A 19,303-nucleotide genomic window follows, 5' to 3' on the forward strand; every position below is an offset into this window, starting at 1 on the left:
TTGCTCTAAGTCACAACAGCCAGAGATGGTACCTTGGAGCAGAGATTTCTGAAACCTTGAAAAGTAAGTTTGACTACATTTGCCAAATTGTTAAAAGGTTTGAATAAATGCAACAGTTGATTCTTTATTTGTAAGAAATGCAACAGTTGAACAGTGGATAACTGTAGTTTTTTTTCAATCACATATTGACTGGATAATAGCACTTAAAATATTTTACTGGCAATGGACAAATAAAGAATGAAGTTCAGGGATTTGGGTGGAATTAGGGTATTCAATTTATTGTAAAATGTTGTTTCTAAGAATGCACTCATATATACAGTATATTCTCTAATGGTATCAGGTATTCTTTTAATATTTTGTTTGAATAAAATGATATGTGCCTCATTGCATAAATACACTAGGTATATTAGCATATAAACTACATGGCCAAAAGTATGTGGACACGTGCTCTTCTGGGAACGCTTTCTAAAGTGGCTTGCGAAAGTATTCACCCCCTTGTTATTTTTACTATTTTGTTGCCTTACAACTTGGAATTAAAATAGATTTCTGGGGGTTTGTATCATTTAATTTACACAACATGCCAACCACGTTGAAGATGCAAATTTCTATTGTGAAACAAACAAGAAATAAGACCCCAAAAAAATGAAAACTTGAGTGTATATAATTATTCACCCCCCAAGTCAATACTTTGTAGAGCCACCAATTGCAGCAATTACAGCTGCAATTCTCTTGGGGTATGTCTCTATAAGCTTGGCACATCTAGCCACTGGGATTTTTGCCCATTCTTCAAGGCAAAACTGCTCTAGCTCCTTCAATTTGGATGGGTTCCACTTGTGTACAGCAATCTTTACGGTATACCACAGATTCTCAGTTGTTTCCCTTTAAACCACTCAAGTGTTGCTTTAGCAGTATGCTTAGGGTCATTGTCCTGCTGGAGGGTGAACGTCCGACACAGTCTCAAATCTTTGGAAGACTGAAACAGGTTTCCCTCAAGGATTTTCCTGTATTTAGCCCCATCGATCATTCCTTCAATTCTGACCAGTTTCCCAGTCCCTGCCAATGAAAAGCATCCCCACAGCATGATGCTGCCACCACCATGCTTCACTTTGGGGATGAAGTTCTCGGGGTGATAAGAGTTGTTGGGTTTGCCCCAGACATAGCATTTTCCTTTCCTTGGAGTTTTGGTGGGCAGCCCTCTCTAGGCAGGTTAGTTGTGGTGCCGAATTCTTTCAAATTTTTTAGTAATGGATTTAATGGTGCTCCGTGGGATTATCAAAGTATCTGATATTTTTTTGTAACCGAAACCTGATCTGTACTTTTCCACAACTTTGTCCCTGACCTGACTTTGTCCCTGACTTGCACCATATCTAATTTAGGGGCTTCATAGCAAAGGGGGTGAACACATATGCACGGACCACTTTTCAGTTTTTTATATTTTTGAATTTTTTTAAAACACTTTTTTTTTTCAGTTCACTTCACCAATTCCGACTATTTTGTGTATGTCCATTACATGAAATTCAAATTAATATATATTTTAAATTACAGGTTGTAATGCAACAAAATAGGAAAAATGCCAAGGGGGATGAATACTTTTGCAAGGCACTGTACTAGATGTTGGAAAATTTTTGTGGGGACCATTTCTGTATGGACCTGTCAAGCTGAAACAGGAAAAGGCCTTCCCCAAACTGTTCACAAAGTTGGAGGCACAGAATTTTCTTGAATTTCATAGCATGCTGTAGCATTAAGATTTCCCTTCATTGGAACTAAGGGGCCTAGCCCGAAACATGATGGTGTCATCTGCATAGAGGTGGATCAAAGAATCACCCACAGCAAGAGCAACATCATTGATTCATACAGAGAAAAGAGTCGGCCCGAGAATTTAACCCTGTGGCACCCCAATAGAGACTGCTTTTATACATGAATCTGTTATTCCAATAATCACACAATTGTTTTAAGGGTGGGAGTGGAAACCAACATGCACACAACACAGTGGGCTACACTACACCATTCTCACATATATGTGTTCTGAGTTCTCTGTTTGGACCTTATTCTACCATGGGGATAAGATACACACTTTTTAAATGTAACCTTTATTTAACTAGGCAAGTCAGTTAAGAACAAATTCTTATTTAGATCTGCGTTATAGGGCGATTGAAATGTTAAGGTAATTTCCAATTGAGCAGACATATGCAGCGTTTATCATGAGTACAGTCTCTGAGAACACGGGAACATTGTCTTCAAATTTCAATCACGCTGTAGAGCAGGTCTTCAGCTCTACGGATTGAATCAAGCCCTATGTATATATGAGCCTGATCTCTTCCTCTCTATCTGGTATCTCTCTATAGGAGCACCCTTCTAGTCTATCCATGGAGGACCTGCTCAACGTGGCCAGAGACATAGCACAGGGATGCCAATACCTGGAGGAGAACCAGTTTATACACCGGTAGGCCTAATGTGGTAGAGAAACATACTGTACATGGATTTATGTGTGTGCACAGTGTGCACATAATGTATAGTCAAACCCACACAATATGCAATGACAGACAAATACACTCTCACACACAGACACTAATTTCACCCACTTACTGTATACATACGCACACACAAACACACAAATAGCAGTGCACGCACACACCACAAAGACACAGTCCCCCACATTCACACCCTCCCAAACAAAAACAGATGGGAACAGAACGGTTTGACTGCTTCCCCCCGCAACCCCAGCAATCACCTTGCTTGGTTTCCACGGAGTCCTTAACCTGTGACAGGATTTTCCCTTTAACCTGCAACTTCCTGCAAGTCATCCAATGACAAACGAGCCCAATTAAAGCTAATTTACCCCAAAATGTGCTGTCAACTATGATACCGCCTAATGGTGTCACAGGAGTGTAGCTACAGACACACATGCAGACCCTAGCATGCACACACACGAACACAACACACAGAAGCACTAGGCTACACACACTACACACACACACCAGCACAACTCCTTATTACAAATCACAGCCACCATCATCATCCTTGAGGCCACTACGTGTGAGTTCGTGTCACTAGTCTATATTTTCTTGAGGAAAACCTGCATTGACGACATGCTCTCTTGGAGCGCATTAAGTATCAAGTGCAATATCTCGAAGAGTGTGGTTGCTGCTTTGTCATACCACTCAAATTCTGCAGCCTCTTAAATCTTATTACAATCCATACAACATAAATGTATGCATATGCTAAATCTGGCTGTGAATAACACTGTCTTGTTTAATCCGAATTCAAACAGTTCAGATTAACCAATTTAATGTTCAGTTAATGCTTAATGCTTTAATACATGAATCTGTTATTCCAATAATCACACTCAATTGTTTAAGGGTGGGAGTGGAAACCAACATGCACACAACACAATGGGCTACACTACATTATTCTCACAGATATGTGTTTTGAGTCCTCTGTTTGCCCTTATTCTACCATGGGGATAAGATACACACCGACAGACAGAAGGACGGAAGGACGGACAAGCTCGCACACACTAACGCAGACGGACAGACAGACAGACAGGCTCGCACACACTAACGCAGACGGACAGACAAGCTCGCACACACTAACACAGACGGACAGACGGACAGACGGACAGACAGACAGACAGAGAGACAGACAAGCTCGCACACACTAACGCAGACGGACAGACAAGCTCGCACACACTAACGCAGACGGACAGACAGACAAGCTCGCACACACTAACGCAGACGGACAGACAGACAGACGGACAGACAAGCTCGCACACACTAACGCAGACAGACAGACAAGCGCGCACACACTAACGCACATACAGATGAGCACACACATGCACAGATAGACAGAGACACACACACACACTAACACGAACACACCCCTGTAAGGTTATTCTTGTCTTGTCACTTTGCAGGGACATTGCGGCCCGGAACTGCCTGCTGACCACCAAAGGACCAGGGAGAGTGGCCAAGATCGGGGACTTTGGAATGGCCAGAGACATTTATAGGTACTGCCATCATAAAAAGTCATTAAACCCAGCTACTATAAAGGTATATGTGGACTGGGGTGGTCTGGCGGTCTGGGCAGTTGCCTCTGGAGCACATGTACGATATACCGCTGCCAGCACGAGTTGGAGTATGGCCTGTTGCTACTTCAGCACCATCTCTCCTAAGTTTCAACTCTGTCTATCTCTTTTCAAACATGACAAAATACCAAAGGAGTGGGACTGCCCCACTCCTTTAAAATAATAATAATTGTCACGCCTGCTCCCGCTCTCCCTCTCTGGCGCTCGAGGGCACCAGGCTGCCTATACCTTCATTATGCACACCTGTCACCATCATTACACTCATCAGTGCTCAATGGACTCACTTGGACTTCTTCACCTTGTTGATTGCCCCATCTATATCTGTCTGTTCCTCAGTTGGTTCCCCAAGTCAGCTTTAATGTTTTCATGGCCAGACGCTGTCCTGTCCAGTTTCATGTCCATTGTTTATTAATTAAATGTTCACTCCCTGTACTTCCTTCTTGTCTATTAGCGTCGATCCTTACAAAAATATATATTTAAACAACAAGGCCCAAGGAGATGTGGCCAGTATACTACGGCTAAAGGCTGTTCTTCTGTATGACGCAACGCGGAGTGCCTGGACACAGCCATTAGCCGTGGTGTATTGGCCATACATCACAAACCCCTGAGGAGACTTATTGCTGTTATAAACAGGTTACCAACATAATTAGGGCAGTAAAACTAAATATTTTGTTATACCCCTTGTATACATTCTGATATACCATGGCTTTCAGCCAGTCAGAATTCAGGGCTCAAACCACCCGTTGGTAACCAGTTTATAATAGCAATAAGGCTCCTCAGGGGTTTGTGATATATGGCCAATACACCACAGCTAATGGCTGTGTCCAGGTCACGGTATATTGGCCATATACCACACCTCCTTGGGCCTTATTGCTTAAATATACCACCGTTTTCAGACATTCATTATCCAGGACCCAAACTATCTAGTTTATAATTCTGTTTATTACTGCCTGTGTCTGTTGCTAGTGACACAGTCCATTTCTTCTTCTGGGAAACAAAGTCGATTACAAATTATTTTTTTACAATCTGAGTGGGATCCATGGATACACCGTTTAGTTAGTAATGGCTGCCATGATGGCACCAAACACTTTATGTCTAGTTGTAGAATGCCAATTCTATCTAGAATGTCAATTTGAAGATTGCTGGGGGCATTTCATTTCAATTTGATGGCTTTTGGTACAAATAATAATGTCTCACAAACACAGGAAGGCTAGGAGGTTAAAAGTAGAAGCCACATTTTGGTTGGACCTTGTGTACAATTGACGAATAAAGCGATCTTAATCTTAATTTTACAGTTTTATTCATCCTCAAAGTCCTTGTGATTGCATACTGACTTGAGGTGTTTTCCCAGTTGCAATTCCAATCCACACTGCACCGTTCACAAATGCACAACCCAATGAGGAAATCACCTCCACCACCCACATCTCAGCCTGACGTCACAAAGAATTGGAGGATGAATGTTATAACACACATGAAAAAATACTACAATTTAATATATAATTCTAAAGTAAACTGTAGTATACTGTAGAATACTACACACTGTAGTATCCCTCGCTCATCAGGAGTAGTACTTACTATGGAATGTTATAGTATACTCAGGCTTCTGAGTGGCACAGCAGTCTAAGGCACTGCATCTCAGTGCTTGAGGTGTCACTACAGACACCCTGGTACGAATCCAGGCTGTATCACAATCGGCCATGATTGGGAGTCCCATAGGGCAGCGCACATTTGGCCCAGCGTCATCCGGGTTTGGCCGGTGTAGGCCGTCAATGTAACTAAGAATTGGTTCTTAGTTAACTGACTTGCCTAGTTAAATAAAGGTAAAATAAAAATAAATACTGTGGAATACTATACTAAATAGTATTATGTGCCAAAAACCTATTTTATAAATACTACAGTAATGTCCACAAAAACATTACAGTCTGCAAAAACACTACATTTTCACTATAGTAAATACTACAGTATTTAGTTTGCACATTCCCCTCCCCCATATCGCAATGTGCCACCCATAAGTGAGAAACCATATATTGTGTTCCCTACAGGTTATAGAAAAGAGCCGACGTCCTAAACTATCCATTCAGACCCCAGTCCTACCTACCTACAAGTTGTGGAAAATTTGCTCTTTCAGTATTTCTTTAGTAGGTTTCCTGAAGGAGAAAGCCTTCACTTCTATGTCAAGGATAATAAAACAAACACACTACAGTAAATAGTACAGTACTGACTTGAGGTGTTTTCCCAGTTGCAATTCACAAAAACACTACAGTAAATACTACAATATACTACAATCTGCAAAAACACTACATTATAATTGCTAATTAATTTAACGTGTGTCTGTCCAGTATTATGTTTTTTTCATAGGGAGACATATCTGTTCAAACGTTGTCAACAATACCTCCGAGTGTTGGTCGATGTATCAAATTAATTTGATTAATTAAAATGTATGTTTTAGCGCGATGTTCCAAATGCCTGTAACGCAAGAATCAAGTTTAACATTTTTTTCCAGGTTTTTATGAGCATTCTGTTTTTTTTGTCTCGTCTCCAGTGGTGTAAAGTACTACTTAAGTAGTTGTTTGGGGTATCTATACTTTACTATTTATATTTTTGACAACTTTTACTTTTACTCCACTACAAAATAAAATAATTTACTTTTTACTCCTTACATTTTCCCTGACACCCAAAAGTACTAGTTACATTTTGAATGCTTAGCAAGACAGGAAAATTGTCTAATTCCCACACTTATCAAGAAAACATCCCTAGTCATTCCTACTGCCTCTCATCTGGCAGACTCACTAAACACAAGTGTGCCCCTGGCTATCAGTAAATAATAAAAAAAAATATGAAAATATTGTCGTCTGGTTTGCTTAACCCTCTTTGGGATAAGGGGCAGAATTTTGATGCCCGGATGAAAAGCGTGCCCAAAGTAAACTGCCTGTTACTCAGGCATAGAAGCTAGGATATGCATATAATTGGTAGATTTGGATAGAAAACACTCTAAAACTGTTCAAATATTGTTTGTGAGTATAACAGAGGACAAGCCAACCCCCCAAAAATAACCACTGTTTTCAATGGCTGGCACTTTTATTAAGGCGAAAACCTCCCTGATTGCAGTTCCTAGGACTTCCACTAGATGTCAACAGTCTTTAGAAAGAGTTTCAGGCTGTTTTTTTTACAAATTAGCTAGAAGTTGTATGTGGCTCCCATTTTGGCTGTAGTGTTTTCATGTGCGTGGAGGAAAGCGCATTCTTTGTTATTTATCTCCGGTAATGAACATACTATTCTCCGTCTTAAATTGTATTGTTTATTTATGTATTGGGGTACCTAAGGTTTGATTATAAACGTTGTTTGACTTGTTTGGATAAGTTTATTGGTAACGTTTGGGATTCATTTTGTATGCATTTTGAAGGAGGAAAACCGGTGAATTATTGACTGAAGCGTGCCAGCTAAACTGAGTTTTTATGGATATAAAGAAGGACTTTATTGAACAAAAGGACCATTTGTGATGTAACTGGGAGTGCGAACAGAAGAAGATCTTCAAAGGTAAGGCATATATTATATCGCTATTTCTGACTTTCGTGGCCCACTTGCCAGGTTTAAAAAAAATGTTTCATGCTTTTGTATGCGGGGTGCTGTCCTCAGATAATCGCATGGTCTGCATGGTGTGCTTTCGCCGTGAAGTATTTTTGAAATCTGACATAGCGGCTGGATTAACAAGATGTTAAGCTTTATTTTGATGTATTCCACATGTATTTTCATGAATTTTAAATATACATTTTTCTGTAGTTTGAATTTCGCTCACCGGATGTTGTCCAGATGGGTCGCTAGCAGAACGCCTGCGCTAGAAAGGTTAATATAAGGATGTTTTATGATTTATACTTCCACGTTTGATAGACTTGTAGACTTACTCAAATGGTATTTTACTGGATGGCTCAATTTTATCTTGAGTCATTTTCTTTTAAGGTATCCACTTTTACTCAAGTATGACAATTGGGTAATTTTTCCACCAATGCACGTCCCCTTCGCTCATTCTATGCTGTTTACACTGTGCACCTTCCCACCCACACACAGACACCAAGTCCCTCCCCCTGCCATCAAAAGAAGAAGCTTAAACTCACTATTTGCATTTGATGTTTGGTCCAACAGTCATATGGACAGACACAATTAGAGACATTATTCTACTGTAATGGACCAGAACTTAACCTTTCTAACGATACCCTTTCAATGTCTCAACTCCTAAAATGTAGAACAGAGTTACTACTAAAACGAGAGTATCAATAAGCATGATTGTGGAAATTAAAGGCTCAGTTTCTGCCATGTGTGGCAATAGCAGCATTTTAGCCACAAACGTATGTGCTAGCTGTCTAGTCTGTCTATAATGTTAATGTGCAATGAGCATAAAAAAATTATTTATATAGGGAAATAGCAATACATTCTCATTCTGAGAAGTAAACATCTTATCTAGGTAGACCACTTGATTTCAATATCTAAACAAAGTGAACAGGCAATGTTGTTCAAACAGTTGGATATGGACAGGAATGTGTATTCATAGGAGTTTAAAAAAATATATATTTCACCTTTATTTAACCAGGTAGGCCAGTTGAGACCAAGTTCTCATTTACAACTACTTCCTGGCCAAGATAAAGCAAAGCAGTGCGACACAAACAACAACACAGAGTTACACATGGAATAAACAAGCATACAGTCAATAACACAATAGAAAAGTATATATACAGTGTGTACAAATGAGGTAAGATAAGGGAGGCAAGGCAATAATTAGGCCATAGTGGTGAAATAATTACAATTTAGCAATTAAACACTGGAGTGATAGATATGCAGAAGATGAATGCGCATATAGTTGTCCACATATTCTAAGTCAGAACCGTCCAGCGTAGTGATGCTAGTCTGGCGGGCGGGTGTGGACAGTGATTGGTTGAAGAGCATGCCTTTAGTTTTACTTGCATTTAAGAGCAGTTGGAGGCACTGGAAGGAGGGTTGTATGGCATTGAAGCTCGTTTGGAGGTTTGGTGACCAAAGAAGGGCCAGATGTATACAGAATGGTGTCGTCTGCGTAGAGGTGAATCAAAGAATCACAAGCAGCAAGAGTGACATCATTGATGTATACAGAGAAAAGAGTCAGCCCAAGAATTGAACCCTGTGGCACCACCATAGAGACTGCCAGAGGTCCGGACAACAGGCCCTCCAATTTGACACACTGAACTCTATCTGAGAAGTAATTGGTGAACCAGGCGAGGCAGTCTCTATGGGGGTGCCGATAAGAATGCAGTGATTGACAGAGTCGAAAGCCTTAGCCAGGTCGATGAAGATGGTTGCACAGTACTGTCTTTTATCGATGGTGGTTATGATATTGTTTGGACATTGAGCGTAGCTGAGGTGCACCAATGACCAGCTCGGAAACCAGATTGCATAGCGGAGAAGGTATGGTGGGTTTCAAAATGTTTGGTGATCTGTTTATTAACTTAGCTTTCGAAGACTTTCGAAATGCAGGGCAGGATGGATATAGATCTGTAACAGTTTGGGTCTAGAGTGTCCCCCCCTTTGAAGAGGGGGATGACTGCAGCAGCTTTCCAATCTTTAGGGATCTCAGGCGATGCGAAAGAGAGGTTGAACAGAATAGTAATAGGGGTTGTAACAATTGCAGCAGATAATTTTAGAAAGAGATGGTCCAGATTGTCTAGCTCAGCTGATTTGTACGGGTCCAGATTTTGCAGCTCTTTCAAAACATCAGCTATCTGGATTTGGGTGAAGGGGGGGGGGGGCTTGGGCAAGTTGCTACGGTGAGCTTAGAGCTGTTGGCCGGGGTAGGTGTAGCCAGGTGGAAAGCATGGCCGGTCGTGGAAAAATGCTTATCGAAATTCGTAGATAATGTGATAATGATCATGACAGTGTTTCCTATCCTCTGTGCAGTGGGCAGCTGGGAGGAGGTGCTCTTATTCTCCATGGACTTGACAGTGTCCCGAAACTTTTTGGAATTAGTGCTACAGAATGCAATTTTTTTTTGAAAAAGCTAGCATTTGCTTTCCTATCTGACTGTGTATATTGGTTTCTGACTTCCCTGAAAAGTTTAATATCACAGGGGCTATTCAATGCTATTGCAGTATAACACAGGATGTTTTTGCGCTGGCCAAGGGCAGTCAAGTCAGAAGGGAACCAGGGGCCATATCTGTTCTTAGTTCTACATTTTTAGAATGGGGAATGCTTATTTAAGATGCAGGAAAGCACTTTTAAAGAACAACCTCTACTGACGGGATGAGGTCAATATCCTTCCAGGATACCCGGGCCAGGTCGATTAGAAAGGCCTGCTCACTGAAATGTTTTAGGGAGTGTTTGACAGTGATGAGGAATGGTCGTTTGACCACGGACCTATTACAGACGCAGGCAATGAGGCAGTGATCGCTGAGATCCTGGTTGAAGAAACAGAGGTGTAATTGGAGAGCAAGTTTGTCAGGATGATATCTATGAGGGTGCCCATGTTTACGGATTTAGGGTTGTACCTGGTAGGTTCCTTGATCATTTGTGTGAGTTTGAGGGCATCTAGCTTATATTGTAGGACGGCCGGGGTGTTAAGCATATCCCAGATTAGGTCACCTAACAGTACGAACTCTGAAGATAGGTGGGGGGATATCAATTCACATATGTTGTCCAGGGCACAGCTGAGGGCTGAGGGGGGCCTATAACAGCGGCAACAGTGAGAGACTTGTTTTTGGAAAGGTGGATTAGAAGCTAGAACTTTTTGGGCACCAACCTGGATAGTAAGACAGAACTCTGCAGGCTAACTCCGCCCAATTTGGCAGTTCTATCTTGACGGAAAATGTTGTAGTACTTTTGGTGGCCTTCCTAAGCCAGGATTCAGACAAGGCTTGGACATCAGGTTTGGCAGAATGTGCTAAAGCAGTGAATAAAACAAATTTAGGAAGGAGGTTTCTGATGTCAACATACATTTAACCAAGGCTTTTACGGTTACAGAAGTCAACAAATTAGAGGGCCTGGGGAATAAGTGTAGTACAGGGGGCTACAGGGCCTGGGTTAACCTCTACATCACCAGAGGAACGGAGGAGGAGTAGGATAAGGGTACGGCTAAAGGCTATAACAACTGGTCATCTAGTGCGTTGGGAACAGAGAATAAAGGGAGCAGATTTCTGGGCGTGGTAGAATAGATTCAGGGCATAATGTACAGACAAGGTATGCTAGAATGTGAATACAGTGTAGGTAAACCTAGGCATTGAGTGACGATGAGAGACGTTGCGTCTCTGAAGGCACCAGTTAACCCAGGTGAGGTCTCCCCATGTGTGGGGGTGGGACAAAAGAGCTATCTAAAGCATGTTGAGCAGGACTGGGGGCTCTACAGTGAAATAAAACAATAAGAACTAACCGAAACAGCAGTAGACAAGGCATATTGACATTAGAGAGAGGCATAAAGCGATCACAGGTGTTGGTCGGAGAGCTAAGACAACAACGGGTAAATGGTGATGAATGGGCAGGGAGGGTCAGTTAGGTACACACAGGACCTGAGTTCGAGACTGTGGCTGACAGATAAACAAAATGATGTGCGGTGTTAATGAACATAATGGCATCAGCTGTGTAGCCAGGTCCATAGATCCATAGGGTTCAATGAGCAGCAATAGGTGAGTCAGGGAGCCGTTCAGTAGTCGCTACTACACTAGGCAAGCGGGAGACACGGCGTTCTGAAAGCTAGCAGGCCGGAGCTAGCAGATGGGTCTTCGGCTACATCGCCGTGGAAAAGCCTGTTGAAACCACATCGGACGATTGCTTCGGCAGACTAGTCGTGATGGATCGTCAGGGCTCCGTGTCGACAATAAAGGGTCCAGGCCAATTGGCAAAAGAGGTATTGTAGCCCAAGAATTAGCTGGTATACTACGTCGGCTAGCCAGGAGATGAGTCTAGCTTGAGGCTAGCTCAAGGCTAACTGGTGCTTGCTTCGGGACCGAGGCGTTAGCCAACAATAGCCACTCGGTTGCAGCTAGCTAGCTACGAGGATCCTGTGTAATGGTCCAGAGCTTGTGGCAGGAATCCGGTGATGTGTTAGAGAAAAGCAGTCCGATATGCTCTGGGTTGATATCGCGCTGTGCAGACTGGCAGGTAATTGTCTGAGCTAAAGCTGGCTGGTGTCTGAGCTAATTGTCTGAGCTGAGATGAGGAGCGCTAGCAGTGTCAAACAATGACAAGAGCTAGTTTGCTGGCTAGTTTTGGATGGAGGTTCCAGTCATAAGGTATAAAAATAGCAGATCCATACCACATTGGGTGAGGCGGATGGAAAGTGAGATGTAAAGTGAGATTAAATTATATATGAAAAACAGACTATTTACAGACTAATAACAAACACACGTCCGACTGCTATGCCATGTTAGATAGACCAGTTCTAAGCAAATAGATCCAAGTTTACCAATAAAAAATCTACTTTGATGGAAAAACAGTGCGTTCTGAAAGTATTCAGACCCCTTGACTTTTTCCACATTTTGTTACATTACAGCCTTATTAAAAAATTGCTCATCAATCTACACACAATATCCCAGAGCAAAAACTGGTTTTAAGATATGTTAGCAAATTTATAAAAACTAAACAGAGGGAGTATTCAGACCCTTTTTATTTAGACCCTTTGCTCTGAGACTCGAAATTGATCTCCAGTGCTCCGTTAAAAAAAAAAAAACTTTCATGGAGTCTAGCTGTGGTTAACTCAAATGATTGGACATGATTTGGAAAGGCACACACCTGTCTATATAAGGTCCTACAGTTGACAGTGCATATCAGAGCAAAAACCAAGTCATGAGGTCGAAGGAATTGTCCGAGAGCTCCAAGACAGGATTGTGTCGAGGCACAGACCTGGGGAAGGGGTACCAAAATATTTCTGCAGCATTGAAGGTCCCCAAGAACAGTGGCCTCCATCATTCTTAAATTGAACAAGTTTGGAACCACCAATACTCTTCCTAGAGCTGGCCGCCCGGCCAAACTGATCAATCAGGGGAGAATGGACTTGAGCAGGGATGTGACCAAGAATCTGATGGTAATGTTTGTCCTTCTGGAAGGTTCTCCCATCTCCACAGAGGAACTCCATCAATCTGGCCTTTGTGGTAGAGTGGCCGAACGGAAACCACTCCTCAGTAAAAGGCACATGACAGCCCGCTTGGAGTTTGTCAAATGGCACCTAAAGGACTCCCAGACCATGAAAAACAAGATTCTTTGGTCTGATGAAACCAAGATTGAACTCTTTGGCTTGAATGCCAAGCGTCACATCTGGAGGAAACCTGGCACCATCCCTACGGTGAAGCAAGATGGTGGCAGCATAATGCTGTGGGGATGTTTTTGAGCGGCAAGTCTGGGAGACTAGTCAGGATTGAGGGAAAGATGAACTAAGTAAAGAATAGAGAGATCCTTAATGAAAACTTATTCCAGAGTGCTCAGGACCACAGACTGGGGTGAATCTTCACCATCCATCAGGACAATGACTCTAAGCACAAAGTCAAGACAATGCAGTGGCTTGGGACAAGTCCCTAAATGTCCTTTTGTGGCCCACCCAGAGCCTGGACTTCCACCAGCTCTAGCATCTCTGGAGAGATCTGAAAATAGCTGTGCAGCGACTCTCCCCATCCAACCTTACAGAGCTTGAGAGGATCTGCAGAGAAGAATGGGAGAAACTCCCCAAATACAGGTGTGCCAAGTTTGTAGGGTCATACCCAAGAATCGCTGCCAAAGGTGCTTCAGCAAAGTACTGAGTAAAGGTTCTGAATACTATATTTGTTTTTATTCTTTATAAGTTTGAGAACATTTCTAAAAAACGGTTTTTGAGTTGTTATTATGGGGTATTGTGTGTACTGTAGATTGAGGAAAAAAATGATTTAATACATTACAATAAGGCTGTAATGTAACAAAATGTGGAAAAAGTCAAGGGGTTTGAATACTTTATAAAGATTAGCTAGCTACCCACTAGCATATGAGCTTGTGCTTGAGAGATTGTTTATGAGACCGGTGTTCATTTTCTATAATGACTGCTTCAAGAAATGATTTTTTTTTTACAAAATTGTGACTCACCTCTTGAATTCTGTCTTGTTTTTTTTGTTTTTTTTTACATTGATAAAATGTTGAGACTCAGAGCTATAAAATAGTATATCATACAATGCATTTTTAAGGAACAATGGGAAAGTAATTTTGCTTTGAAAGTTGATAAGCTTGTAAACTCACTTTTGAGAAAAGGGCCTTTGCATATTTTGGTGCCTACTGGCGAACTCTCCTTTGTCTCCACCCATTCAGCATTGTTCACACCCTCTTAAGCCAGCCCCACCCATCTCTTTAAGGATTCACAATATTTTTCCAGAACATTGTGAAAACTTGCTTTGACAAATACAAATCTGCCCGATTCCAGCCTTGCAGAAGCACCCCCAGATCATCACAGATCCTCCACCAAATTTCACAGTGGATGCGAGACCTGGAGAGACGCCTACAATCCACAGTATCGCGCACCCACTGTGAAATGTCTAATTTACAGCAACAACCTGGAGAATAGTAATAGGGGAGAGGAGGGGGAAGAACGAGCCAATTGCAAGCTGGGGATGATTAGGTGACGGTTTGAGGGACAGCTTGGCAATTTAGCCAGGACACCGGGGTTAACACTCCTACTCTTATGATAAGTGCAACGGACTCTTTAGTGACCACAGAGACTCAGGACACCCGTTTAATGTCCCATCCAAAATACAGCACCCTACACAGGGCAGTGTCCCCAATCTATGCCTTGGGACATTGGGAAATTTTATTTTAGACCTGAGGAAAGAGTGCCTCCTACTGGCCCTCCAACACCACTTCCAGCAGCATCTGGTCTCCCATCTAGGGACTGACCAGGACCAACCCTGCTTAGCTTCAGAAGCAAACCAGCATTGGGATGCAGAGGGGTATGCTGCTGGCTAATAGAAAGTGGTTGTAATAGCTAGCTAAAGTTAAGCAAATAGGCTCAATGTTAGCCAGCTAGCCAGCCACCTAGCTAACAGCAATCTTTAACTAGAAATACAATCCGATTGTCATAGCTAGCTACAGTTAACCAAATTGGTTCAATGTTAGCTAGTTAGCTAACTAATAGGCCATAACTAGCAATGCGAAATGACATTCTGAAAAAACACACTTCATACATGTAAGTTAATGTTATCTAGCAAGCCAGCCATCTAACATCCGCTAACTTTAGCTAGCTAACGGCAAGCTTTATTGTTTAGACATGTAACAGTAATGTTAGCTAGCAAAAAAATATAAACTAAAATCCCAATCCATAAAATAAATATTATTAGCAATACAAACCGATTAGCAATACAAACCGATTGTCAAAACTAGCTAAAGTTAACTAAATAGGTTCAATGCTAGCTAGCAAGCCAGCCATCGAACTCCAGCTGGCTAGCTAACAGCAATCTAACCTCTTGAAACTCTGGGGGCGGCATTTCATTTTCCTGCCAACATATGAAATGATTGATTAAATCATTTCATTATTAGTGGGATAGGTATAATTTTGAATTATAATTTTGAATTCCTGACTGTGTGAAATGCAGTGTGTTGACCTTTTAATTGTGCAACAAAACTTATTTAGAGAAAAGTTTTTTTAAAGAGATATATATCGTGAATTGCCCATAAGTTAAAAAAAAAACTAAAAAAAAAACAGAGATACAGTTTAGGCCATATTGCCCAGCCCTAATACCTCTGCATCCTCGTGATTTAAAAATCGTGTTTTTAAACATAAACTCAAACTTCAAGGAGTAGGGCATTCAAAGAGTTGGTCTGCGGTCTGATGTGATGTCATCAGCCTCCTTTTGCTTGAGGAGCAATAGAGAAGCAATAGAGAACAATAGAGTAAAGGCCCACACCCCACTCGAGCAATGTCATGGCAGTCGTGGATGCACCTTTTGTTAAGTGAATCAGGTGTTAAATGAGGTGAAAAGAAAACTGGAGTAGGACTTACACCTTTTTTCCTTTTTCCTCCATTACTTTCTCTGTATAGCCTACGGTATACACTTTTTTTTCTCTTCTTCCATCATTTCCTCCCATTTTTATTCTCATTTACTCACTCACACACACACACACCAACACGTACAGACAGACACATGCACACCGATGTGACTCAGGCCTGATTAAAAAGCCTCAAAGAGATGGATAGCTTTATGAATTACATGTCTTTTTTTATATTAAGCATAAATGGTGCAACATTTGTGTCCCAAAATTGACTGCATGTCTGGCTGGTATGGGGTTTACCCTTTGTGGAATTACCTCTTTGTCAGGATTATGACAACAAATGTCAACTCTGTCTGTACAAGGATCATGGGACAGCTGAAATCGCCACTGACTCACCGTATCACAAAATACCATAAATCCAAGTTGCCTTACATAACACTTCCACCAAAGCACCACAGATATACTACAGTATATAAAAACTACATAAACATCAAAACATGCTTCTTTCTTTCAACAGGCCTCCCACGCTTGCCAGTTTTTTAACAACTCCCGTCGCACAGTCCATCAGGTAGAGTTTTTACGAGGCGAATCGCAGGGGAGAGTGAAGAGTGATGGGAGTCTGTGGCTGAACCTAAAAACCAACTTATCCCTTTGAAAACGGCCAATGTGGCATCAATATGATACATATGAAACATTTATTTTTGTGTCAAAATTGACTACAAAGTATAAATAGGATAATTTTGGTCACAAGGTTAGTCTGGTCTAAAACAGAGTTTGGTACCTCAGTGCGTAATGACAAGTAAATTATTGTTTCGCTTTCAAAGGATCAGAGATGTTTTAAACTGAAAAGCCCTATACGGATTGATGATACAATGCATGCTTCCAGCAGGATGCACAGCCAACTGGTTTGCATGCCCTGCTGAAGGATGATATTATGCAGAATAGGTGGTTGGAGTTCGTTGGTCCCTAGAGGTGGTGAGTATACCGGCAACTAGAACATAGAACGCTGGTTATGTATCTGATTATGTGTATTTTGATAATCATTATCATCGCTATATAGGAGATGTTAGCTAGCTAGCTAACCTAAATAACTAGCTGGCTAACTTTAGCCTACCTGAATTCAAAACGGATTTGGCTTGGGAACACGATACATTTCAAAAGAAGTCAAATAATTAGTAGGAAAACCTTTTGTCATGATTGTGATGTTGACAGATTTATATTAAATGCAGTAACGTAAACTCACCCCATTCCGTACAAATGTGCGCAACCGTGACATTCAAACGAGGCTGCAAAGAAAATTAATGGGACTGTAGTGACTGTGTTGACGTCAAAATCGGGGGTGTGAACTATATTTCTATTCACGCGTTGATCGACATGGTAATGGCTCTATTGTATTGGAGAAAAGTTGGAAAAAATGGACCCGCCGTTACATCATGACGTGTCATGTCATAACGTGCATCATGCATAAAGCTACTATTTCTGTCTTACAATCTCTCACCACCAGGTGTAGCACTTCTCTCATCGTTTAAAAACAAGAAATGGACAGTGACGGGGGTAAGGGGGGATACCTAGTCATTTTTTGCGCCATCACTGCATGCGATCATGACTCTCAAAGCCACTGTTTACTTCTGAAGATCACTTTAGCACTGCCCTAAAAACCCGATTCAAATTCAACACAAACGTTCAAATAGGTATGTAATGACACATTATATAAACTCTTTATAGTGTTTATTTACATTTTAGAGGCGATAAGGTGATAAATTGGACAGATCGAGTGAAAAAAAGCAGTTTTCCCACACGACAACTGTCCTTTGCACTATCACGCATTAGTTTCGCTTCCCCACCCGCCATTTTTAAAACGTCCCAACGGAGCTCATTGCCTTGTTGAAATATGCAGAATTGGGCAGCGTGGAGCTCATGTCATTGATTTTGTTGAAATGGGAGAAATTGTGCTTTACAATGGCATTGACATTACAGTTGATCTGGAAGTATTACCTTTTTGGGGCGCTAAAATAAGGTCAATTGTACGGACCAAGGCGACAACAGTGAGTGAGTTTACGTTATAACTTTAGCACGCTAACTAAGATTGAGGGTACTGCCGTAATTGAGCTAGTTAACATTAGCATTGCTAGCTATCTGATGAACTTTGCTCGTAACAGTTATGGCAATATTGGCATCTCTCTAAAGTAAAAGTTGTTTCCTACTAATTATTTTTACTACTTTAGCAATGTTATCATATTTCCATGCCACTCTAAATGTGTGTACTTTAGACTAAACAGTTACATTAGCCTCCAAGGTTAATGTCTAGTACACAAATAAATATTTGATGCAGCAATTGTGGTACTAGCTAACTCATGTCTGACTACAACATTGTATTAACTATCAGCAACAAACTCAAACCAACCCAGGGCCATGGCAAAACATGCATAGTGTAACTGCGTCACTGGCCTGAATCTAATCCAATCCGTCTATATCTGTAAAGCGTAGAATTAACTTCCATACAAGATCACGTCGTTATTTCTCAAACAATCATTGACCTTGTTGTTCTGTTAGACAACTTTTACTTGTATTGTCTTTTATATTATTGAATTGAAGTTAATATTTATTTATTTAACCTTTATTTAACCAGGTAGTCAAGTTGAGAACAAGTTCTCATTTACAATTGCGACCTGGCCAAGATAGAGCAAAGCAGTTCGACACATACAACGACACAGAGTTACACATGGAGTAAAACAAACATACAGTCAATAATACAGTATAAACAAGTCTATATATGGGGAGGGAGAAACCATCTTAATATATAGGTTACTGACCTATTAAAAGCTTCCTCCATCATCCGTTCATCTCACTATACATTTGCCTTCAACACCATTCTCCCCTCCAAGCTCGTCACCAAGCTTAAGACCCTGGGACTGAACACCCCCCTCTGCAACTGGATCCTGGAATTCCTGACGGGCTGACCCCAGGTGGTGAGGGTAGGCAACATCACCTCTGCCACGCTGACCGTCAACACGGGGGCCCCACAGGGGTGTTTTCCACAGTGGCGTGTGCTCCTGTACTACCTATTTACCCATGACTGAGTGGCCACGTGTTTCTGGGGAGAATCTAATTCAGTGTCTATTGGACTCCACTTTGAAGAGCCACGTCATCACACAACAGACGTCATCAGAGAGTGCAACAGAACAGTGTACTGTCTACACTCGTTTTGTTGTTTTTATAATATCGGTTTCGTTAAATCGTTTTTATTCATAGCTGAAGTTGTAT

General features: G+C 41.4%; 1 protein-coding gene and 1 non-coding gene across 3 annotated transcripts in view; both read left to right on the forward strand.

Moving 5' to 3' along the window:
* Window positions 1-19,303, forward strand: part of LOC110506268 (ALK tyrosine kinase receptor) — a 167,324-nt gene that overhangs the window by 129,350 nt on the left and 18,671 nt on the right. For both annotated transcript variants that reach the window (XM_021585704.3, XM_090221732.1), the window contains 2 exons: window positions 2,346-2,443; window positions 3,914-4,006. In XM_021585704.3, coding sequence (XP_021441379.3) covers window positions 2,346-2,443; window positions 3,914-4,006 — 191 coding nt within the window. The remainder of the gene's footprint in view (window positions 1-2,345; window positions 2,444-3,913; window positions 4,007-19,303) is intronic.
* On the forward strand, window positions 6,195-6,249 carry LOC118944575 (U7 small nuclear RNA). The gene has a single exon (XR_005039927.1). It is a non-coding gene; the product is annotated as a U7 small nuclear RNA (small nuclear RNA).

This window comes from Oncorhynchus mykiss, chromosome 26 (genome assembly GCF_057628025.1).
Source record: "Oncorhynchus mykiss isolate SJ-2025 chromosome 26, ASM5762802v1, whole genome shotgun sequence".
Lineage (NCBI taxonomy): Eukaryota > Metazoa > Chordata > Actinopteri > Salmoniformes > Salmonidae > Oncorhynchus > Oncorhynchus mykiss.